We start from the raw sequence: 26,942 nt of genomic DNA on the forward strand, positions 1-26,942 counted from the left end.
TTATTTTCATCTTTAGCACTAACCATTGTGGCATCAAATTCTACCATGTTGACTGACAAGTTGAATGGCTCAACATAACTTGAGTCAGCAGCAAATGGTTCAGTGTCCACCTTCATAGTAGTTTTATCTTCAAACTTCAACCTTCCCTCCTCAATTTCTTTTTGTATCAAATCCCTGAAACGGACGCAATTATTGGTGGTGTGTGAGAACACCTGATGAAACTTACAAAATTTTTTATTCTTTATTTCATCAGCTGAAGGCATCTTTTTTCCTTCTAGTAAAATAAGCTGCTTATCTTTTAATAAAACTTCAAATATTTGATCTGCCTTAGAAATATCAAAAGAATAAGTCTTATTTTCAGTTTTGGAATATGAAGAAACTTTTTCTTTTCCTTTAATAGGCTTCAAAGATTTGCATACATAAGGAGGACCCCCACGCAATTCAGCAATATAAACCTCTTTCTCATCTGAATCACTACTATCGGAAAAACAATCAACATATGCAACCTTTTTAGAACCTTTTTTAAAATTTTCTTTTTATTTTTTAATTTGTTTTATTTGTCTTACTCTTTTAGCTAACTGGGAAAGATCTAAAGTATGTTGATTGACAAGTTTCTTTCTAACTCCAAATTCTAACCCATTAGTAGCCATTTTTACAACTTCAATTTCTGGAATCGGAATAAAATACTTATTTCTCATGTTTCTAAATCGCGCCAAATAAGTATCAATGGATTCTCCTTCTACACGTTTGTCAGGGAATAAATCCGTAAGACTAACTTTCAATTCACCTCGGAAAAACTGATCATGAAAATTTCTTTCTAACTGCGCCCAAGAATGAATAGAATTTGGTCTCAAGTTGGAGAACCATGTAAATGTATTTTTTGTTAAAGAAGAAGGAAATTATCTCATCTTGAGATATTCACTAGAAGCTGCTTCCCCAATTTCAACAGTATATCGAGCAATATGCTCTACTGTAGACTCATTTTCTTCTCCAGAAAATTTTGTAAGGGATTTTGAAATTTTCCAACCCCTTGGGAGCTCTGCTTGTTGGACACATTCAGGAAAAGCAGACACAAAATATGGCCTATTTAAGCAACCAACATTAAATCCCAAACGGTTTAAAACTTGTTCAACATTTCTTGCAAGATTATAATGCCCCCTAAGTTGTTTTTCCTAAGTCTTTCTAACATATCATCAGCATTTTGACCATGTCTAGGCATATAGACATCATAATTAGGAATTGCTCCACCGTTTTGATTGACATTATCAAATCTTAAACCCTGGTTATCATTTTCTTCTAAATTTACCACAGTAGCAATCCTATTAACTTGCCTATTTAATTGTTCAATTCTAGTGTTTGTATTTTCTAAAAGAGGATTTAAAACTGTCACCATTTGATGAGTTAACATGTTTACTAGATCATGGTGGCTTTCATCCATCTGTTGCCTAATATTTGCTAAAGATCTCACAGTTTGACTAGGTTGATTAACAGACATTGCTCTTGACATGTCAGGAAATACAGGTCTGGAATTTTCTACCCTAGTGACAGTGAATGTAATAGAATTAGATGCACTGTTATTTCCTGTATTAATAGAATGTGAAAAATTTTGTTGTGATACGTGTGAACCTGACGCCCCAGAAACGGGTACATTTGACATGCCATATGAATTTTGATAAATAGGATTTTGAAAAGTTGAGTAGAGAGGCACAGGCAATCCTTGTGTCACCATGGAGGGGACATACCCCGGTGGCAAGCCATATGGCGGCCACCCCACGGTATTTATGTGAGTTGCATTTAATCCTGGAAGGACATGGCCAACGCAATCATGCCTCACTGACAGCAAGGTAGGCTCTGCATTTGAAATCACGGGAGAATTTCTGGACTCATTTTCTCTAGTCTCATCGCTGGAAGTGGAAGAAGATATTGCAGATGTATTTGACATGTCAACTGACGTTGATTTCTTGGTCTCTGGAAACACAATCTTCCCACTACGTAACCACATGCAAATTCAAAACTCTTGATTTTTTCTTTTGACAAACTACAATCTATTGACAAGGTCCCACCGGGCGTGCCAATTTGTTTTACTCAAATTTTTGTTCCATTGTTAACAACAAATAAATCAACAATTTTTGAGTTTTGTTTCACAATCTTAATTTAAGGAGCGGAAACGACTCTTTTTGTGGGTGTCTCAAGGTCTCAATTGTAGTTTCGAAAGTAAAATTAAAGATGAAAAGAAAACATGCAAGGTGCTGGAGGCAAAGTAAAATGCAGAAATTAAAAGAGAAAGAAAGAAGAAGAAGAAGAAGAAGAACAAATAAAAAGTAAAGAACTTTGATTAAAAATAGAAAATAAAGTACAAGTTTGAGTTCAGACTTCAGAAGGAATTACTTAAGATTCCCAGTTTTACTCTGTGATGCCATGGAGGCTGAGAGCATTTTTGAGTCTCCAAGTGTTTTCCAAGAAGAACTGAACTGATTACAATGTTTTCCTAAAGCTCTATTTATAGACTAGCCTAATGTCAGCGGACAGTTACTCTTTGTACACCACTTGCGAAAATTTTGAATTGCACTCGTAACTGTTTTCACACTTGTTTTCTTGACGACTGTCCTGTACCCTATTTTTACGCTCCATGTTGATAACTACTCCTGCATATAGCACGTCTTATAATTCAGGCTTAATTCAAATTTTGAATAAAAACTGCTTCTTTGCTAGTGAATTAGAAACTTCCCCTAATATATTGAATCTGGCTTCATAAGTTAATAATAATATTATCTTATATTTATTTACTTAAAACAAATTATTTTTTTTCTAAGTGATAATAATTTTTTGCCTAACAAAAAGTTTAATCATAATTTAGAAGATAGATTTTAATATTTTACTTTCATCCCAACTAAATTTTAAATGTAATGAATGGTATTAAAAGATTTTTTGTTTTTTTTTTTTCATAGTTTTTCCGAACTCTGCATAAAAAACTAATCAGTGGCGAATCAGAATTAATCAAAATTTTATTTAAGGGTTTGTTTGTTGGTTAGTAAATTACTATATATGTACTTAATAGAATTCGAACTCACGTACTTAGTTAAATAGACTACTCAGTACTGTACTAACTTAAATTGGTTAAAGATCTTTTGTGTTTGGTCGGTGTATTAAAGATTTGATAAACACACCCTCTTTATTTCTTTTTGGACCGTCATTGTGTAAGAATGTGGCAATTGGTTTGTCCAATTTTCTTCGTTTCGTTTTTGGATTGGTTTGTTTTAAAACTGTGGTCAACTTCTTTTTGGGTGGGCTTACTCTCAGAGAAATAACATATTAACAAGGATGATGCCTTTTGTGAAAAAAAAATAAATAAATAAAGGATGAGGACTTTTCAGCCTTATTTTACTTGTAATAATCTTATACATTATTTATCAATTTCGTTAGCAATTCATTGCCATCTTGTCCGTGAAAAATCTTAAATAGAATTTAAATCTACAAAAAGTATCGAACTAAAGAATATCTTAAAAAATAACCTTTATTAGCTCATCACAAAAATAAAATAAAAAAATTATATTTTAAAGCGATCATTATTTATTAATATTCTAAAAATTGGATCGAATTAATCAATCAAACCAGTTAAATTAAAAATCGACAAACTATGTGATTCGATTCATACAATATAACTGCCAATTTAAAAATTGTCTTTAAACAGTTAAATCGAACGGAAACCAATCAATCAGATCGAACCAGAATTCGTCTGGTTTTTGAAAACTTCCAAAATGACTTTGGGGTTAGCCTCATTCTTCAGGAGAAATTAGGAATAGATTTATGTGTGTGAAAGGGGAAACTAAAATTGGGAAGAAGCTTGAGAAATCACGCGTCTCAGAAGAAGAGCTGATTAAGAAAATTGAAGGTAATACCTTGACTTCAAATTGATTGTGACTATGTTGCTGCTTCTTGTCACCTTTGTCAATTAAGCATCAAGATTCTAGACGGCATGAAAAATCATCTCATGTTAAGACTAACAGGGATATGAAGTTTCTACTTAGATATAGAGAAATGTAAGGAAAACTTCTAATTCAATGCTTGAACTAGTTTCATCATCAGGCTCTTATTCTTCTTCTTCTTCATGAAGGGTTACTAAGATGTGGTAAGAGTTGCAGATCTCAAAAGAGGAAATATCTCTATGAAGAGGAAGCCATCATCACTAAGTTGCATGCTTCTTTTGGCAACAGGTTAGTGCTATTTACTACTACTCTATATGTGTCTCAATGCCATTATGTGTCTCAATGAGAGAGGTGACCTACAACTCCTAATTCATGGCATATGCATACGTCTCCTTATTGTTATGTTTGCCACTTTCCTTGCAGTCACAAAGGTGGCTGTGGGAAACATGTGAGGATTTGTTATTTGGTGCATTCATGACACATGGCTCCTCTTCCCCTTGGATTGATTATTCATTATTATTCAAACTAATGGTCCATTTTGCTTTGCTGTTTCAACTTCTCGGAATTAGGTTGGGCGTTGATCTACTGTGAGTCCCTGGCGTAAGCTTTTTTAATACAATACAATACTATATTTGATTTCACGTGGCCATTTATCTAATCAAATACTCCTACCAAGAATATTAAATTTCTTTGTCTGCGAGGTGTTTGTCAGAATTCCACAGAGAGCGAGAAGAAAAGGTGGGTTTGTGATGGCTGGATAGCTTTAGGATCAGGGTCAGGGACTCAGGGTCAGCATCAGTGGGTGCTGATACATGGAAGGCTCATTTAGCCATGGCCATGGTGCAGCTCTTATATGGTGGATACCATGTCATCACAAAAGTGGCCCTCAATGTTGGTGTCAACGAATTAGTCTTCTGTGTGTTTAGGGATCTCGTTGCCCTTTCTATCCTTGCTCCTGTCGCTTATTTCCATGAAAAGTATGCTCTTTTTATCTCCCTTTTCTCCTTTAAGAAATTTTTAATTGTGTTCTGTTTTAGCCATAAATAATTACTACTTTCCAATTTGTTGTAGAAAAATTTAACCTGTTAGAATAATTACTATTTTGCATTTTCTTCTTATTGATGCACTTTCCACTGTATATGATGGGTGATTCTGGCACCGTGGAGTCTGTGTTTAGGGCCATTCTATTTGTATGAAAATATTAATTATTTAGAAATTTCTTCCTGCAAATTTAGAGCATGCTCTGTATTTCACTGATATTGAATGGCTTACTCCTTTTGGACATTAATTTGAGGCAATGAACAATAGTAATCTAAAACCTGGTTCAAGAAATGTACTATGTTTGTGCTTGATTATTGCTACTGGTTCCAGGCTGCTAATCATGTTTATATCTTATACAGGAAGACTGCTAATTTTGATTGTTGGCACCTAACAGCATAGGTTATACATACCTACTTTGCACATTTAACAGTTCTACAGATTCGAAGTAATTTAGAAACAGTTTTAGCTCTGAATTTTATTGTTTCCACTGACGGTATTCTCAAGTCTTCATTTCATTTATTATTTGTGATTTCCTAATCTACCATGTTGCCTGTAGGCGTACACAGCCCCAATCACGAAGCGCCTATTGCTGTCATTCTTCTTTCTTGGATTAACTGGGTAAGATTCTTGATGTAGTCACTTGTTTACTGTTTTGGCAATATAGGAACAATAATCTTATTATCACGTATACTACGTTTGCTTCTTGAATCTTGGTCAGGATATTTGGCAACCAGCTTTTGTTTCTTATGGGTTTAAGCTATACTAATCCAACATATGCTTCTGCCACGCAGCCAGCAATTCCAGTCTTTATGTTTCTGTTTACTGTATTACTAATTCACTAAGTAAAAGATAAAGGAAGTACATGAAAATTGTGATTTAAATTTTGTGGGTCTCTCTAATTATAGTTTTGCATTAGAAAGTTGTAAATAGCATTTTTCCATGATTTCAATGTTTCTGTTTAGTTCAGATTAGGAATTATGAATTTGGTTTATTTAGCAGGTGGAGTGGGACTGTTTCTGCTATTGTTTCAGAGGGGAGCGCAGTTGGCGCGAGTTTTTCTGCGACTGAAGTCTTCAAATTGACAAAATGTATTCATCTTCTCTCTGTCTGATTCTGATCAATGGTTAATCCTGCTATTCAAGAATTCATTTAAGATCAATAAAACTCATCGTCATGATTACATTATGCAGCGTTATATATATATTAGAGACATGCACAACACAATAGATCCTTTATCATCTCAGAGCAGCATGGCGGGGCCTGTTTATGTGCTCCAACTTATTTGTCTTGTTCCTTTATCATCTCAGATTCCCTTGTTTTATTTGTCTTGTTCCTAATGACGTGATGGATGAAACTCCAACTTATCTGTAAATGCTCCTCTTCCCAGGTTCAAGTAATGGATTCGTAAATTGTGCTAGGTTCATCGTGTATATTATGAACCTCTGTTTTTGGGTTTGAGATCTGCAAACAATTTGAATTATTTATGCATAAAATAGCAATGCCAACTCCAGAAGTTAGTGGAAAACATTGAAGAAAGATTAACGAGTGTATGCCTATATATACTATGGGAATCCAAGAATCTAATAGAATACACTATGGAAAGTCACAATCTTCTGTTGAATTGGGTACCTCGTCAGGGGCCATGATGCCTTTTGGAGGTCTGAACAATATGAGACAACCTGATAATAATAACTCTTCAGGGTCCCCTTCTGCTGGAAAATCTCTAGAAGCTACGTCATTCTCCAAGGGAACTGAGAGTGCAATAATGACTGGGGACAAAGGAATTCTTTCTGAAGAAAGGAAACATCTCCTAGCTGTCAAAAAAGTAGAGCTTGAAAAGCAAATTCAAGAAAGAGCTGGTGCACAAGCTTCGTCAACTACTTCTTTTCAGCAGCAAGATTCCTCTAGTACAAAGGGTGATGTTGACAGTGGTAATCTTCAGGTTGGACTGTCCAACCGACCTTCCTCTATATAGATAATTTTACTTAGGCAAGATAAATCCAACTAAGTTTTGTTTATTCATTATACTATTATAGTATGGAGACCATCAGTCTTGGGGACAAACATCACTCTTGGGGACAAAAGAATTGGTATCAAAACTAGTGTTCTGGAAGAAAAGGCCACAGCCTGTAACATGCTTTGCTGTTATGCTGATGAGTTGAAGGAAGGATTCTTTCCATGGATTGATCAGGTTAGACTGGGAACACTATAAAACTTAATAACACCTTTACATATTGCACTTTGTTTATAGAAACATCTTTTTCTGAGTATTAAATTGCATGTGGGACAGGTTGCAGGAACTTTAGTTCCACTTCTTAAATTTTACTTCCATGAGGAGCTTAGAAAAGCAGCCGTTTCAGGTATAAGAATGATTGTTCCGTTGCATCTTTTTTTGTTAACAATTTTCCTCTACTCATTAAGTTGCTTTATGCCATTATCCCAGCTGTTTTTAATGGTTATGATTTTCTATATCATTTTAGCAATGCCGGAGCTATTACGTTCTGCAAAGTTGGCTATTGAGAAAGGGCAATCTCAAGGTCGGGATGCATCCTATTTGAAGTTTTTGAGTGACAGTATCATCCCAGTTTTGGTGGACGCTTTACATAAGGTATTCCGTATACAAGTTTATCTGTTCTTAGATGCATCTATATGGAATTCATTAGGTTTTTACAGCATGAGTAAGTTTTTATTATGATCTGAATCCTTATGGGGTTGTTGATCAGTCTCGCAATATGGAACTTTTGTATGGTGCTCTCAAAAATTCACTTCTCTCTTACACACTCTCTAAATTTGCATACTTTTTTTTCACTATGCAGGAACTGAACTAGCTGAAAGAATGTGTTATGGGAATATCTATGAACTTGGTCACATTCTTGGTTGGAATTTTGAATCTTCCATCAGCTAAATCTGCTACAATATTAACCAATTTAATGGGAACTCTCAACCTTCTTGGCCTCCTTGGTGGCTTCTTAGCTGATCCTGGCATTCAAAATTTATATGATGCTATAAGAACAATACAATGAATTTATGTTTTGAATTATAGTTGATGTATTAACACATTTTGCTGATGTATAGTTGTTATTTATTATTATAGTTGATATATCAATACACTTTGTTTATTTTTTGAATTATATTGGTTTTCTTGTAAATTACTTTTTTCTTTCAGTTTAATAATACAATAAATTTGTTTATTTTTTGAAATATAAATATTCGAATACAAATTAGATAAAAAAAATTTTATTTATTAAATTTATATTTATTTTGTATGAAAAAAGGTGTATTTTGCAATGAAAAAATCTAAAAAAAAAATTACCTTGCTGATGGATTTACAGACGGATTTTCTGTCTGTATTCAAAGTTTGAAAAATCTGTCTGTAATTACAGACGAAAAATCCGTCGAAAAATTCGTCTGTAATTACAGACGGAAAATCCGTCGGAAAATTCATCTGTAATTACAGACGGAAAATTCTGTCGAAAAATCCGTCTGTAATTACAGACGGAAAATCCGTCGGAAAGTTCGTCGCCTTCGAAAAATGGATGCAGGATTTACAGAGGGAAAATCCGTCGGTAACTGGTAAAAATCCGTCTGTAATTTTCCGACGGAAAAAAAATCCGTCGGTAAATAATTTCCGACGGGGCTTTTACAGAGGGACAAAATCCGTCGGTAATTTCGTCGGTAACCAAAAATCCGTCTGTAATAAAGACTAAATCCGTCTGTAAATCTGTTTGTATTAATCCATTTTCTAGTTGTGGGTGGCAATGCGAGAGAGGGTTTAAAAGGCGAGAGAGGCCTCGAAGGGGTTAGGAGAGAGAGGTCCTTGCGAAACTGGTTGGTGGTAAAGAGGAGGGTGGAAGTGGCGTTGTAGAAGAATAGTGCGGCAGCGTGGTAATCAACGAAAGACAGATAAAAACATGATCTCGACAGCGTGAAAAGCGGCCTAAGAGATGAGGCCATGGATGGCAGAGAGGTAACAGAGCTTATGATGGGAGATGGACTTTTTATATGGGATCAGTAGACTTGAAAGAGATAGAGGAAGATGAGTTGTTGATGGAGACTACACTATTAATATTGTTATTACTTGTTGCCACATAATAAATATGGGTAAATGGTCAAATTCGTCTCTAAAAGATTACTCGTTTTTTAAATTAATTCTCAAAAGATTTTTTTAATTAAATTCGTCTTTCAAAGATTTTAAATTAATAATGTTAGTCTTTCTGTCATTTTCTTTATTGACGGAGTCAAAATTTGTTAATATGACATGTTAAACAATACTACATCACACACATAGGAATTTTAATTGACTATTAACATGATAAGTTTATGAAATTAGATCAAATCAAAATTTAGTTGAAGGAAGAACTTAAGCCATTGGAATTCCTCAATTTGGAGTTTATTTGATCTAATTTCATAAACTTATCATGTTAGCCGTCAATTAGGACTACTAGGTGTATATTATGATGTCACTTAACTTGTAAAATCAACAAACTTTGACATTGCTAGTAACGAAAGTAATGAAATGACTAAAATGACTAATTTAATATTTTTGAAGAATGAATTTGATTAAAAAAATCTTTCGAGAACTAATTTAATTATTTAAATAAATATCTAGGGTTTTTTTTTTAAATACAATACGAAGGCCAAAGGCCCAGAAGAAAAAAAACAAATATATATAAAAAAACAAATAGAAAATTGCATCCTAATCATATAAACCTTTTTCATCCTCATTCACTATGCTTGCAGCTTCTCTTGGTAGTGCAAGGTAGGATTGATTCCAATGCCAATGGCAATTTCAACCTCTCTCATCTAGGGTTAGGTTTAATTAATGGGTTTTGGATATTTGGGCTATGTATAAGTCTAACAAATAAACTTTTTTTTATTTTCACATCATAAAATTTGATTTTTTTAATATTTATTTTATTTTTAACCCTAAATTATGCCTATCTTTAAGATGTTAATATAATACATTTAATTTATATTAAATATATATAAAATTAAAAAACATAAAATGCTTTTTTTGAATAAAAATCAAAACAATTAAAGCGAGAAATATTTTTGTATATTTATTCTTTATAATTCTATAACATATAATATATAATATTAGAGATTTTATACATATAAATTTTGATATTTGACTATTTTTTAGGATTTTATTATTGCATTGTACTTATATAAAATTATGAGACTTTTATTGATATTTTATTTTTAGTTTGCATCTTTTTAAAATTTATATTAAAAAATATTTATATTTCTATATGTTTATTTGTAATTTTATATATTCTTTTATTATAATTAAATTTTTTAATTAAACTACAGTTAAACTATTAAACATTTAAATTAATAAATTAATAATTAAAATGATGACCAATTTAATTTTTAAAACCTCACCTTTTATTATAGTACCTACTGGAACTAACCAGCTGTGATGTAATTGTAAATCGCATGCTTACATGTGGCACTAGGGACGGATTTAGAGAGGAGTGAGTAGTGGCCGACTCCCCAAAATTTTAAAAAACTATACTTATATATGAGATATATGTTTAAAGAAATAAAAAATATTGTGTAATTTAGTAATTATATATATATATATATTTTCATTATGTGATTAATTGTTGTCTCAATTATTTAGCTTATTAATATTTTTTATTTAACCAATTTAATATCATACTCTCAAGTCTTTGTACTTTTTAAATTAGTTTTTATATAATGATTTCTATATCTATTTTTAAAAAAAATTATTTGTTTTTTAATATTAACATATTTAATATTTATATTATTATATAAAATATTAATAATGACTTACGTAGTTATGTTTTGGTAATCACATTGTATACTTTAGATGTTCTTTTTTTTTTAATAAAAAATACTCATTTTTCTTCTAAATTTACATTGTTAAAGAAAAAAATTTTATAAAGATATTCTATAAGGGTACTATATCTTTCACATAATTAATAGTTTATAATTTACTTTTAAATTTTTTTAAAATTGTTGAAAGAATTAATTTTAATTAATAAGATATATGATAATTTTTTAACTAAATATACTATAAATTATTGATATTTTATAATTTCATAATATGTAACACCCTACCACACAAAGCTTTACGCTTAAGTCATAAATTAGAGGTAGCGAGGTATTATGATCTCTAAAAGAAAAGACGTATATAAATATAGTTGAAAAATATTATGACTAGGAGCCTTGAAGAAAAAGTTACATAAAGTAAAAAAAAATAGAAAATCGTATCACACTCGTTCAGATAACGTGAAATTGATAAACAAGATCGAAAAGAAGGCTAAAACATATATGTACAGATCAGAGTTCTAAAAGATACAGATATCAAGCTCTAGACTTGACCTACAAAACTAAGGCTGGCTAGAGTATACATATACATATATATACAACCCAAAAGCATCCCAGAAGACTAGCTAAATACACCTGTTCCAAGTTAACCCCTATGAGGGACAAAATACAAGTTACATATATAGAGGAGAACAAAACTACATATATACATTATAAACACAAAAAGTAAAGGCCCAAAGATAGTTCTTTGCTTGCATGGAGGGTCTTCAAACACTCAACGAGGTGCATCTCGACCTGTATCTGAAAAACAATAATATATGTATGGAATGAGAATCGGTGGTTCTCAACATGGTAAAGGTGCCCGCGTAAATAATATATAAGGTTCTGGAAAAGCCAGAAGCATTCCTAGAACTCCGATGCTCAGATTTTAACTTCAAGATTATACTAAACCAGAAATTCGGTACTCTATCTATAAGAATCTAGTTCTAACCTAACTCTGTACCTTCTGCTTCCCTCAATCTCCCTAGTCACTGGGTGGAACAACCCGCATCACACCTCCACCAAAAGAGGGTCTCTCAGATGTATACACATACAAATCAAACAAAAAAAACACAAGTCGAGCACAGGTACAACAAGTAAAGCAAGTAGCAGGTAAACATAATTAAGCAGTTAGGCAAACCAAAACAATGCACACTTAAGCAAAACATACAAATGCATATGATGTATGCTTGTCCTATGGCTGATGAGTCTTATCTATCGGTTATATAGCCAAACCCGACATGTCCGATAGCTAACCTTGGACAGTCCCTTTGTGCGCGCATCCCCAAGCTAAAAAATATCCATGGGAGAAATCCCAAGCTTATATATATATATATATATGCATGCCCATGGGAGAACCTAGGGAGTTAAAGTGTCCAGTCATATCTTACGACAGAGGGTCAATAGAGTATCGAATCTCAACTTGGAGCAAGTGGTGACAAGCCACTACTGTTACCCAGGGAAACTCGTGTCTCAGATAATTTCAAATACATAAGCCATGTGAATATTTCAATCGTAATTCATCAATGTCAACATCATTCTCAATCATGTCTCAATCATCACTTTTAATATCTCGTCAAGTCAATCATCCACTTCTCAAATCTCCATTTATACCAAAACTAGCTCCATCAACACACTTACTCATATTCCGTAGCCTAAAACGTAGCTATCAGACCTTAACAAAATTTTCAGAGGTTTAGAAAACTAGAGAAATGGTCAATAGTTCAAAAATTGTGAATTTTCAACAAAACAGTAATTTCGGAGGGTTACAAGCTTGCCAGAAAGGTCTAACAGTTAAAGCAGAGTTTTAGTATAAAATAGGGCATCGTGCGTACGCACGCACTAGACGAACTTTCCTTCGCGTGCGTACGCATCATAGTGTGAATACGCACAACTTGCAAAATTCCACCCACACTCTCTCGTGCGTACGCACGAGTCTCACCAATGCTCCAGTCTGTGCATGCGCACGATAGTGTGCCTACGCACGCATACCAAAAATTTTAGTTTTCTGCAAAATTGTGTTTTTAAATCCAAACTTCAAACGTACATAACTTTTTTGTTAAAAATCATTTTTCGTCTATTCTTTTAATGTCATAAACTTCACAGACCCAATTTTCTTTCAAAATAAATTTCACAAAGTTTGGGGCTCCGAAAATCAAGTTATAACACGTCAAAATTGGTTAAAATTGTGTTTTTTACCAAAGACACAAACCTGAAGTTTTTCCAAAGTTTCCAATCCAAAATCAATCAAACCCTAACCAAATCTATCTCAAGCACTATCATGACTCACCAAACACTAACCCATTACTTATCAACTATTTAGTCACCTAAAATACCACTTCTTATTAATTCAACATCATATTCATCACATATATATACATACATACAATACTTGCATTAACTCCAACCATTTCACCATCAAACTCAACATCATACGTACTCATTACATACAAGCATATACATAATTTTATTTTTACACACACTTCCATTAACTAAACCATTCAATATCAACATCCAAACCTTTTAATCGATCAACAACTCCATACATGATTTTTCAACAAACTCAACATATATCATTACTAATCATAATACATCAATAATTCACATAACTCAACTTATCCTATGGATAATTAGCCTAAGTTTTTACGCCACGTTATACATTAACTACGAAAAACTAAAATCATACATTGGTCGATTCCTTCCTAAGCTACAAGACACCGCAAACTCCTCTCTTCCACAAGCTCCAAGTCTCCAATTTCTCACCAAACGAATTTCCAGCTTCCAAGGCTCAAATCAAGCATCCAACATCCACCAATTTGATTCCAAATCATACAATTCAATTTAATACCATTCAATTTTACTATAATCAACATAGGATTTACAAATTTCAATAATTCACAAGTGTTCAAGGATTCCTTACCATTCTCACAGATGATCGAAGCGAAATCTAGTAATTTCTCACCACTAGAGCATACCTAACATCACCAAAACATAAAATCTCTATACCCATAAACCTAAAATTTTTGAATTTAAAGGGAGGAAGGCCGGGTGAGATAATAAAACTTTCTTACCACGTTGTTTGGATTCTTTTGAAGAGCTCAATACGGTGATCGCGTGGCTGTAAACAGTGTGGCGATCAGAGCTTCGAATTAAGAGATATGGAGAATTAAAATTGGAGAAGATTTGGTTAGGGTTCCTTAGCTCCCTTTCCTCAATTGCAGTATGTTTCATGTATATTGGGGGAAGAGGAGGCTGAGTTATATGTTTTATATGTTGGGCTTTGGGCTAGGTTTGGGCCTAGTTCAACCGGTTCAGTCTCTTGGCCCGATTTTGGGCCAAAATCTTTAAAATTAGTGTCAAAATTCATATTTTAAATATTTCCATTCTGCTAGATTATAAAAAATTAATTTTCTAATTTTTTGAATAATAATTAATTTATTAGCTAATTATTCATTAATTTCTCGGGGTAATGTACTATTGATATTATTATGTTTCTTTTATATACCTGTAAAAAATCCTAGACGTCCCCTGACAATTACTTCGAAAGATAATGAGGATAACAAAAAAAATATCCTTTTTTGGCCCTGATATTTATTTTTATGAGACTTATTAGCTCCTTTGTCAATATTTTCTATTTGTATTAACGGAATAAGGCTACATGACATATTAAATTGTTAATTTATCCATTAAGAACTAACTAGGATTAACAATTTCTTTTTTATTAGGTGTCTCATTGTATTTTAAGGATAATTGTCAAGGCCATTTAGTTTTTATTTTTATTTCTTTATTACTGACAGGATAATCAAGCAGAATAACAGAAGTTTGTTAGAGTCACTTAGCAGCTGTAAGTTAGTTAGTAACTAGTTAGCGGTTACCTGTATAGTAAGTCACTGGTCTCAACACATGTATATATACTCCTATCAGCTGCATCATGTCAGACCATAATCATAATTCATATTCTCTCATTCATTCATCAAAGCTTCAACTCTCTCTCTCTCTCTCTCTCTCTCTCTCTCTCTTACACACACACACAAACACACACACACAACTCTCTAAGCTACCGATACCATTTACATGGTATCAGAGCTCTAGGGTTCAACGGCAGAAACATTTCGAGCCATCTATTTTGAGGTATTTGAACCCCTTGTGGTGAATTGCTGGGCCAGGATAGACACAAGGCTTAGACCTAAATTGCAGCTTGTATTTATTGTAAAGGCGAGTGTTAGGGAAGCATAAGCAGCCAAATACCTTCACCATTTGAAGAGAGGAAACTTTACCAAAGAGTTTGAAGCTTGGGGATTGAAAATTGACTACTGGTATAGGCAGTAGGTTTATTAAGGTTGCAGCAGTTATAAAGGCATTAGGCCAATACTGAACAAGCACTGCTGCTTCTGCCAACAATGTGAGCCCCATGATTCTGATGTACTTGTGCTTCCTTTTTGTTACACCATTCTATTGGTGAATATGTGGACAAGAGAACCTATGCATAATGCCTTTAGACCTCAAGTAGTTTGATAAGCACAAAATTCTTTTTACATTATTAGATTGTAATGCCTTTATTTTAGTACCTAATTGGAGTTCCACCATTTTCTTAAAGGCAAGAAAGATAGAATAAATTTGTGATCTATTGTGAAGAATATAAATCCATGTAAATTTGGAAAAGTTATCAATAAAGTGAATGTAATAACGTGAGCCATTTATTGAAGGGACAGGGGAGGGACCCCAACTGTCTGTGTACAACAACTCTAAAAGTGCAGAAAAGAATGAGAAAGAAGTGGGAAAAGGAAGCTGTTGGAATTTTCCCATACAGCAAGAACTATAAAGAGATGAGATGAGGAAATTTGATAGGGTATATTACAATCATTAAAAATCTTTGACAGAATTTAGGAAGAAGGGTGACCTAATCTCATGTGCCAAAGCTTGAAGTTGGACAATTTCTGCACATGGGTAGTAAGTGCAGCTGGACTTAGGCTTTGTGCTTTAGCTTGGCCAAAACTATACAGACCCTGCCTAACAGTTCCTTGGAGGAGCGTCTCCTTAGAATCCTGACATTTCACCAAACACTTGTCAGGATGAAATTCGAGCCATACATTATCACAAATAAATTGATGAACACTTCAAAGATTCTTTGTGAGTTTGGGAACATGTAGCAATTTGTTTTGTGTAAAAACGTGCTTTGAAGAAAATGATTTTAAGAAGGAACTTCCAACATTAGATATTTGTAAAGCATTACCATCACCCACATTTACTTGCTCATTACTATTGTAGCTTGTAAATTCAGAGAAGTTGCTTCTGTCAAGGGTCATGTGGTGTGTTGCACCAGAATCTGGGTACCAATTTGGATCATAAATTGTCGCTTGATCTGCAGGAATGTTGCTCGTAGCAATACTGGCACTAGTTCTGCCAGTTGACTAAGTGCTTCCACTTCCACTACTATGTTGATTATTATATCTATACCAGTAATCACGAGCACTGTGACCTGCTGAAGAACAAAACTCTCGCGCGATCTAGAATTTTCACAATAAATTCGCGTTGTAAGTATAGCTTCTAGACCGACAAGAATTCCTTTTTTACAAAAGTTTTGTTTGTCACTTAAGCAAACCCAATAAAATTGATAACCGAGTATTTAAACCCCGGGTCGTCTTCTCAAGGAATTGTAGGGAGCTGTGTTATTATTGGTTATGGGTTTTCTGGGGAATTTGGAGTTTGGGCAATGGGCACAGATATAATTATAAATTAAAGCAATAAAAATAAATAAGAAATTTTATGTAATTAAATTAAAAGCCTTGACCCGGAAAAGATTAATTGGAAGTTCTATCCTTGTTGGATTTTTTTCAAGATCAATTGATAATTGAAAGTTGCTTCTACTTAGTTATCCTTTACCAAGTAAAGTAAAAGAAAGTCAAGTAAGTTGGAAGTCTACTTCTATTCACAAGTTCTAATCCTCTCCCTTGGGAAGGATTAGCGTTAGTGACTAGAGAGCCAGCCAATAATAAACCCAATTACAATTTAACTCTTGAGTAATTCAACTCAAGGGTCTCCAAATATCAATCAACTCCAAAATCAAGTTAGGATCTAACTTAGAACATCAATTAATAACAAACAATAGAAGAAGTGATAAATCTGAAATACCTCAAATTGCATTAAATAAAAGAAATCAAGTTAAACATGAGAATTCATGAACCAAATTGGAAAATTAAATAAAAAGAACATTGAACCTGTGATGAAGAAGAAATAATCATAAATCCTAAAACTAAATCCTAAGAGAGAGGAGAGAACCTCTCTCTCTAAAAGCTACATCTAATCCTAAAATTATGAATTATGAGCTTATGATTATGAATGAATGGATTCTCCCACTTTATAGCCTCTAATCTGTGTTTTCTGGGCCACAAACTGGGTCGAAAACAGCCCAGAAATCGCTGGAGAAGAAATCTGCTACTCTGATTTTCGTCACTGCGATGTGTCCGCGTGGAGCACGCGTTCGCGTTGCCTCGTGTCAGGACAACTATGACATATTATATATCAAATCGAAGCCCCGGACGTTAGCTTTCTAACGCAACTGAAACTGCATCATTTGAACCTCTGTAGCTAAAGTTATAGCCGTTTGAGTGCAAAGAGGTCAGGCTGGACAGCTTAGCAATTTCTCCAACTTCTTGTATTCCTTCCACTTTTGCATGCTTCCTTTCCATCCTCTGAGCCATTCCTGTCCTGTAATCTCTGAAATCACTTAACACACATATCAGGGCATCTAATGGTAATAAGAGAGGATCAAACTTAGGGAACTTAAGGCCAAAGAAGCATGTTTTCAATCAAAGCACATATTTGGAAGGCAAATGTAAAACCATACAAATAGTATGAATAAGTGGGTAAAGAGTTGATAAAAATCACTCAATTGAGCACAAGATAAACCATGAAATAGTGGTTTATCAACCTCCCCACACTTAAACATTAGCATGTCCTCATGCTAAGCTCAAGAGAAGCTATAAGAGAGTGAAGAGGAATGGTAGAATATATGAAATGCAACCTATCTGTATGAATTCAACTACATGCAAAATGTTTCTAACTACTTGGTTAAAAGTAAATAAGCTCTTCAAGACAAACATAAATCAGATTTCACTAATTCAAATCATATAATAAAAGACAAGTAAACTTGTGAGAAGATAGTTCATAAAAGCAGGGAACATAGAATCAAGCATTGAACCCTCACTGGTAGTGTATATCACTCTAGTCTCTCAAGTGTATAGGGTAATTCACTCTACTCTTCTCTAGTCATGCTTTCTAAAACTTTGTTCTTCATCTAACCAATCAACAAATATTTAGCATATCAATGCAAACATCATGAGGTCTTTTTAGGGTTGTAATATGGTTGAGGTAAAGGTAAGGATATATGTATGGCCAAGTGAACTTTATAAAGTGAATCCTTGATTAGTCTAAGATCTCACCTAATATATACATACTTTATATAATTTAAAATACTTTACCTAGCTACCCAAATTTTTTTTCACTTTTGTATTTCATGCTCAACTATCAAACTTATTTTTTAATTTTGTCCCATGTGCATTGATTCTTTTTATTTTGCATTTGGAGTAATATTATTTTTCTTCTCTTTTCTTTTCTTCTCCCTTTTTTTTGTATCCCCTTATTTAATTACTTAATATTTTTTTTTCAATGCACATGGTAATTTAATTATTTTGATTTCATATGAGCATGCTTCCCAAATTTTCAAATAACTTATTCAATTTAATTCCCTACTTTTTCATATCATCCCATGTTCCCATAAAATTCCTCACACTTAAATTATACACAATATCTATCTTAAGCTAACCAAGGATTCAACTTGGGATTTTTATTTTGTTTTTCTGCTTAAGGCTAGTAATGTGGTTATGAAATAGAAGGGGGTTAAAAAGTTCAAAGTGGCTAACAAGGTGATGTAAAAGGTAGGCTTATTTGGGATAAGTGAGCTAATGACAAATAATGGCCTCAATCATATGCAAGCATGTAAATACACTAAATAATGGACATATAGAATGGAATAAAGCAAAGATTGCAATTATAGAGAAGAAAACACACAAGAATAAAAATTTATGGTTAAATAATGTAACCATGTAAATAAGCTCAAAATCTCACAGGTTGTGTGTTCTTTGGCTCAAAAATCATGTTCCAAATACAACTTCAAACAAGTTTTAACATAAAGAAAAATTTTCAATTTAAATTAGTGAAATTTTTCAAAAATAGAGTCCTAAAAAGAAATTTATTACTTTAACCAAGTAGTGACTAAATGCATAAAATCAAACAAACATGCAATTAAACATGCAAATGCAACAACTAAGTTAACAAAGAAAATTTAAACATTGGTGTTGAGACAGGAAGGTACTAACCCACGGAGATCGGTATCGACCTCCCCACACTTAAAGATTGCACCGTCCTCGGTGTATGCTGAGATGTGCAGGTGGATGGGTTGTTCCAACTGATGCTTTTCTTCAAGGATTGTGCAGATGGACTTGTTTGTCTCCCCTTTTAGAAGTTTCTCCCTTTTTCCGTCTTCGGTGGCCAGCCTGAAAGAAGAGAAAAAGAAGAAAAGTAACCCAGAAATAAAGATAAGAAGACAAATAAAATATGGTTGGGTTAATGCCAAATAATGAGGGTCTCAATTACATGGTAGCTATAACATACAAGTGAGAAAACAGTAGAAGTACATGGCAAATCAAGAGTGCAAAAATTTGCAACAATAGGGAAGAGAGTGTGGGTAAGGAGAGATAATATAAATTCGTGTCAATGCAAAAGTAATACAGGTATAAAAGATTGACATTGATAATATTATCTAACCAGAATAAAACAAGTCACTAAGCACCCAAAATAATACAAGAGAAGATGCAACAGTTAAATAAGAAAATTCAACACCAACAGAAAAGTAATAAATTTAGAAAAGAAAGTAAAAATATGCACAAAATTAAAATGCAATGAATGAAAGTATGCAAATAAATTAAGTAAAATAGAATGAAGGTGAAAAATAATGAGAAGTGAAAGAGATAAAGTAAGAAAGAAAGAGGAAAGAAGAAAAGATAGATAGTGGTAAGTATTCCCGCCTGTCACGCGGGTGAACCGGGTTCGATCCCCGGCAATGGCGCCATTTTGATGAACGAAACTCTCGCACGATCTAGAATTTTCACAATAAATTCGCGTTGTAAGTATAGCTTCTAGACCGACAAGAATTCCTATCTTACAAAAGTTTTGTTTGTCACTTAAGCAAACCCAATAAAATTGATAACCGAGTAATTAAACATCAGGTCGTCTTCTCAAGGAATTACAGGGAGGTGTGTTATTATTGGTTATGGGTTTTCTGGGGAATTTGGAGTTTGGGCAATGGGCATAGATATAATTATAAATTAAAGCAATAAAAATAAATAAGAAATTTTATGTAATTAAATTAAAAGCCTTGGCCCAGAGAAGATTAATTGGAAGTTCTATCCTTGTTGGATTTTTTTCAAGATCAATTGATAATTGAAGGTTGCTTCTACTTAGTTATCCTTTACCAAGTAAAGTAAAAGAAAGTCAAGTAAGTTGGAAGTCTACTTCTATTCACAAGTTCTAATCCTCTCTCTTGGGAAGGATTAGCGTTAGTGACTAGAGAGCCAGCCAACAATAAACCCAATTACAATTTAACTCTTGAGTAATTCAACTCAAGGGTCTCCAAATATCAATCAACTCCAAAATCAAGTTAGGATCTAACTTAGAACATCAATTAATAACAAACAATAGAAGAAGTGATAAATCTGAAATACCTCAAATTGCATTAAATAAAAGAAATCAAGTTAAACATGAGAATTCATGAACCAAATTGGAAAAATAAATAAAAGGAACATTGAACCTGTGATGAAGAAGAAATAATCCTAAATCCTAAAACTAAATCCTAAGAGAGAGGAGAGAACCTCTCTCTCTAAAAACTACATCTAATCCTAAAATTATGAATTATGAGCTTATGATTATGAATGAATGGATTCTTCCACTTTATAGCCTCTAATCTGTGTTTTCTGGGCCGTAAACTGGGTCGAAAATAGTCCAGAAATCGCTGGAGAAGAAATCTGCCACGCTGATTTTCGTCACTGCAATGCGTCCGCGTGGAGCACGCATTCGCGTCGCCTCGCGTTAGGGCAACTATGACATATTATATATCAAATCGAAGCCCCCGGATGTTAGCTTTCCAACGCAACTGGAACCGCGTCATTTGAACCTCTGTAGCTAAAGTTATAGCTGTTTGAGTGCGAAGAGGTCAGGTTGGACAGCTTAGCAATTTCTCCAACTTCTTGTATTCCTTCCACTTTTGCATGCTTCCTTTCCATCTTCTGAGCCATTCCTATCCTGTAATCTCTGAAATCACTTAACACACATATCAGGGCATCTAATGGTAATAAGAGAGGATTAAACATAAGGAACTTAAGGCCAAAGAAGCATGTTTTCAATCAAAGCACATAATTAGGAAGGCAAATATAAAACCATGCAAATAGTATGAATAAGTGGGTAAAGAGTTGATAAAAACAACTCAATTGAACACAAGATAAACCATGAAATAGTGGTTTATCACCTGCCTTGTCACACACTTGACAAACTATTCTATTATAATTTCTTCCATAGCTGCCATAAGTTCCTCTTACTCGGCGCAAATTTTCTCGACCGAAGTTCATTTTGCCATTTCCTCGTCCTCTTTACAAGAAACTACCTCTATTGATTGAAAAATTCCTATATCCTTCTCTATTACCATAGGTAGATTCAGAATTGTATCTGCGCTGTTGAGACAAATGAAACTGTGCAACATTTGCCATCATTGGTTCTGGTTTCTTGAATTTCTCTAACCACTTTTCTTGTGCCATCAGTATTGCTTCTAACGCTCCAATTTGGAGAAGCGTGTCTCTAGTGTTGATTGATGTGATAAAGGAGTAATATTCTTCAAAGAGGCCTTCAAGAATGGCTTCGACATATGTTGATTCATCAATTTGAGCTCCTACCAAAACTAATGCATCCATAGTTTTCTTTATTTCTAACAAGTAATTCACCATTGTACCTTCTTTCTTTGTGTTGCTAAGCTTTGCTCTTAATTGTCTGACCTTGGCTTTCATTTGTGCTGTGAAAAAACTCTGAAGTCTCTGCCAAATCTGATGAGAGGTTTGACAAACCCCAATTTGACGGTTTGTTTTGCATTGAATTTAGAGTATTTTGATAACCTTTTGTCACATTTAGCGTAAGAATTAGCATGGTTTTGTTATCTCTTCCATAATTGTGCTTAAGTGTAAAAACATGCTTTTTAAGCCTTATTTTGATGAATTCTAGTTTCTGTTTGATTCCATAAGATGCCTTGATGTGTTTGCTAGTAATCTCAGGTTGAAATAGGCTAGGCATGAATCAAAGGAAGCAAGGAAGAAAGCATGCAAGTGGAGAGAAGCACAAAAAGTCAAAGAAGCAAAGTCAGCCGTGCACGCGTGCGCGCACGCACCGATGATAGCACATGACCTCATTAATACAACACGTGCCTGGCGATTTGAGAGGGTTTCTGAACCCATTTTTGGCGCCAAATTGCTAAGGGAAAGGAATAAAAGGATGAAGGATTAAGGGGAAGGGGGGAATCATCACCTTTTGACATATAATCACTTTTAGCTTAGAGTTTTAGAGAGAGAAGCTCTCACTTCTCTCTAGAATTAGGATTAGGGTTAGGTTTAGTTCTTAGATCTAGGTTTTTAATCTTTGCTTTCTTCCACTTCTATCTCTCAATTCTTTGTTGCTACATTCAATCTTCTTCCATTCTTTAGTTGTAATTTCCTTTATGTTGTTCTTGTATTTTGTTGTAGATCTACTATTGTTCCTTCCATTTTCTTTCAATTCAATAAGAGGTAATTCATAGCAATTGTTCTTCTTTGCTTTTCTATTGTTGATCTCTTGCCTTTGTAGTTGTAGATTCCTTTAATTCTTGCAAATTAATAATGTTTACTTCTATTGCACTCTATGTGTTTGTTGAAATGTCTCTCTTAGTTTTAGTGTAGATTTTGTTCCTCTTGGCCTAGATAGAGTAATTAGTGACACTTGAGTTATCTAATCCCTTTGTTGATTGATAATTGGAGAGGTTGCTAATTGGTTTGGAGTGCACTAAAGCTAGTCATTCCTTGGAAGTTGGCTAGGACTTGTGGCTCAAGTCAATTCATCCACTTGACTTTCCTTTAATTAGTAAGGGTTAACTAAGTGGTAGCAATGAACAATTCTCATCACAATTGAGAAGGATAACTAGGATAGGACTTCCAGTTCTCATATCTTGCCAAGAGCTTTTATAGTAATTAGTTTATTTTCATTGCCATTTACTTTTCATGCCTCTCACCCAAAACCCCAAAATAACTCATAACCAATAACAAGACACTTCATTACAATTCCTAGGGAGAACGACCCGAGGTTTGAATACTTCGGTTTATAAATTTTAGGGGTTTGTACTAGTGACAAACAACTTTTTGTATGAAAGGATTAGTGATTGGTTTAGAAACTATACTTGCAACGAGAATTCATTTGTGAAATTCTAAACTGTCAATAATCCTTTCGTCAAAATGGCGCCGTTGCCGGGGAATTGCAATGGTGTTATGTTATTGGTTATTGTATATATGTGAATAGTGTGAATATGTTTGCTTTTGTTAGCTCTTGCTAGCTTTAGGATTTAATTTTCTTGCTTCTTATTTGATTTTGTTTTCATTTTCTTCTTGCTATCATGAATTCTCACCTTGGCTATGAGTTTGGTTATCAACATGTTGTAGGAAATGAGGACTATAATGAAGATGTGTATCAAGAATGGGATGACCAAAGGTGGGAGGAGCCATATGCATATGATCAATCTTCATGGCAACAACCTCCACCAACGCACTATGAAGAAGAACCATTCTATGATGCATACCAATCCAATGGCTATGGCGAATCACCTTGTGACTTCCAAGCACCGCCACCATATGCCTATGACTCTCACCCTCAACATGAACCTCAACCAATCTCACAAGCCTTTCATCACCAAGCACCACCCTATGATCCATATCCATCATATAACCAATCATCCATACCATATTTTTATGGCCATTATGAGCAAGAACCTCTAGAATCACCACAACCATATCAAGATTACTCCCAAGAACCACCTCAATACTCATCATCTCCATACCTTTACCAAGAAGAACCACCTTCCTACCATGAACCCTCCCTCCAAAATAATGAACCTTCCTATTTACCCCAAGCCCCAATAGACGATCCTCTCACTTTGTTACTCCAAGGACAAGAAGCCATGAAGCGGGATACACTTGAGTTTGTGACCAATTTGACCAAGGTGGTGCACACTTTAGCCCACCAATGCTTGAATACTCAAGGTACTTCCGTGACCACATGTGAAAAGTCAAAAGAAGAGCAAAGTATGAAGGAGAAATTGGAAAATTCGGTGGAGAAAGAGGAGTCAAATTTTGTATTGGAGCAACTAGAGGAGCCTATGATCATTGAAGAAAAGGAAGAAGTGGTTGAAGATCTCGGAGATGTTGAAAGTCCATGGGAATGTAGCATCATGGAGAACTCTTCCAAGAAGCTTGATATTGATGTTGAGGAGGGCGCGCAATCTCCAAGACATATCATCGTTGGAAACTTGGAAGCGGCTTATCAAGAGATGGATTCAATCATGAATGAATTTCTCTCTACAATGGAATCCCCTCCCATTGGACATGGAGTTGAAAATATAAAAGAGTGTGCACAACGTCCCACACCCTTGGTGAGCAATGAGAAAGAGAGCTACCAAGAGGAAAACGTTGGCATGGTGTATATCGAAATTGAAGAATATGAAGAGGTTGACCAAGAAATGGATTTATTCATCAATGAATTTCTATCCAAAATTGAACCACCTCCCATTAGGCAAGAAATCAAAGTTCTTGAAGACAACACCAAGCTATGTGATAAAAAGGTAAAGGTTGAAATCAAGGAAGCTCGCAAAGAGGTGGAAACAACTAAAGAAGAGCACAAGGAAGTAGACCTTGCATTGTCTAAGTGTGGGGAGGTCTCCCTTCCCGAGTCACCATCCAACACAACATTCAAGTGGGTAAAATTCTTATCCATAAGCTTCACTTTCTCGCTTGAATATGGTTTGATTAAAACGGATGGACAACTTAGAGCTCTTTGTGGAATTAAAAGCAAGAATGAGTTATGTAGTGGTTGCAAGTTAGGAATTAGGCTCATTAAGGTCAAAGCTTCAAGGCATAGGAACGATGATTGGAAGAATATCACATTGCATGGGTCTCAACAGAAGGTTTGGTATGTTAAAGAGAATTCTATATGTCAACCGCCCGGAAAGAAAAAGTATGAAGATCAAATCAAAGATGGGTGTGAAGACAAGATATGGGATCCCGGTTCGCTATATAAAGACCAATTATGGGGACTCATATCCTGGGTAGAACTGTGCCCGAGCTTGATGAATATGGTTGGAAATTCTGTCAACCAATTGAGGAGCAAAGATCCTTGGAGATTCAAGGATGAGTACAAACATAAGCCACCATGACAATAAGCATCTCAAAATGTCCAACTTAAGGACTTAAACTAAAAGTGCTAGGTGGGAGACACCCCACCATGGTAAACTCTTTCCATTCTCTTTTGAATTTGCCTAATAAGTGATTTGAGTTACCATTGTAGGTAGATATTTCACATAATTTGTTTGTACAACTTAATTGTTAGCTTAGTCACATGCATGTTGTGTTTAGTAGTAGATGAATAATATCAAAAATTGCATTTTTGTGAATTGTATGATGGTTGAGTGAATAAGAGTTGTGAACACTAAGGGGAGCACCCAGCAAGTTTTTTTTCTTCTTCTGAAAAAAAAAATAGGGGGGCGTGGACGCGCGCGCACAACGTACGCGTACGCGTCCCGACGCGCATGCACCACGAGCCACACTCCAGAGAGTTGGGCCTCCCTTGGGCAAACATTGTGCCTTGAGCCCAACATTGACCCACGCGGACGCTCACCTGCCGCGTCCGCGCCGATTTTTTGCTGCAATTGATTGAGCCAAACCCCAGAGAGTTAAGCCACTTCTGGGCTAGCTCTAGGCCCCAGGCCCAACCCGATCTGCGCGAGCGCATGCATCGCGCCAGCACGCCATTTTCACAATTCGTCAATGTACGCGGACGCGCACTTGCCGCGCGCGCGTCCTTGCGTGGTGCCACCAAACTGGGCCATGGACCAGAGAGTTGGGCGTGCCTCAAGCCCATTCTAAGCCTCAGGCCCAATCTCATGTACGCGTGCGCGCATGGTACGCGCACGCGCCCCTGCCTAATATGCCACCCCACGTTAGCGCGCACTGTACGCTCACGCGTGGATCTCCATTCCCCTCAATGCACGCGGACGCGTACTTGCCGCGTGCGTGCAAATCTAGTGGCGCGACTCCCAGGCCATTCTCCAGAGAGTTAGGCCTGAATTGGGCCAACTCTAAACCCCTAGCCCAACTCCATGCACGCGTGCGCGCACGGTACGCGCGCGCGCCCTTCCCTATTTTGCTCACCCCCGCTTAAGCGCGTTGTACGCGCACGCGTAGGACCCACGTTTTTTTCAATGGACGCGGACGCGCAAGGTGCGCGCGCGCGCCGATTCAAAAATAGGGATAACCCTAGCTCGCGAAGCACACTGCGCAGTCGCGCACCCCATCTCCCCAACCTTCACCTTCTTCTTCTTCTTCTCTCCCCCAACTGCCATCGCAGCAGCAGCACCGGCCGCCGCCGCGCCATCACCACCGCCGGCCACTCGCCCTCAACTTCTCTTCCCCTCTCACCACCACCCGTCCTCTCCCTCTCTCTCTCACTCCTCTCTATCTCCGCCACCGCGCCCCCATCTCCGCCGCCGCGCCACCATCACTGCCTTCCCCTCTTCTCTCTTCCCTTCTCTCTTGCTCCTCTGACCTTCTCACTCCGTTGTAGTCTAGTTGGTCAGGATATTCGGCTCTCACCATCGCCGTCCCTCCTCCCCTCAATTTCTCAAACCACCGCGCCACCGTTCACGGCGGTACCAGTCTGTCTCCGCTGCCCCTGCCCTATCGTAGCCCCCACTGTCCATTTTCAGTTTTTCCCGGCTCCCAGGTTCCTGCTCCATTTTTGTTAATT

General features: G+C 35.5%; 1 protein-coding gene across 1 annotated transcript; it reads left to right on the top strand.

Moving 5' to 3' along the window:
• Positions 1 to 4,757: 4,757 nt before the first annotated feature.
• Positions 4,758 to 8,098, top strand: LOC107614131 (uncharacterized). Its single transcript, XM_088495545.1, has 9 exons — positions 4,758 to 4,817; positions 5,298 to 5,309; positions 5,524 to 5,585; positions 5,967 to 6,055; positions 6,668 to 6,898; positions 7,004 to 7,158; positions 7,258 to 7,327; positions 7,448 to 7,575; positions 7,784 to 8,098. The coding sequence occupies exons 1-9, from the start codon at positions 4,758 to 4,760 to the stop codon at positions 7,793 to 7,795; spliced, it is 819 nt and encodes a 272-aa protein (XP_088351671.1). The 3' UTR covers positions 7,796 to 8,098.
• The last annotated feature ends 18,844 nt before the right edge of the window (positions 8,099 to 26,942 follow it).

This window comes from Arachis ipaensis, chromosome B8, assembly GCF_059453495.1.
Source record: "Arachis ipaensis isolate K30076 ecotype BB chromosome B8, ASM5945349v1, whole genome shotgun sequence".
NCBI lineage: Eukaryota > Viridiplantae > Streptophyta > Magnoliopsida > Fabales > Fabaceae > Arachis > Arachis ipaensis.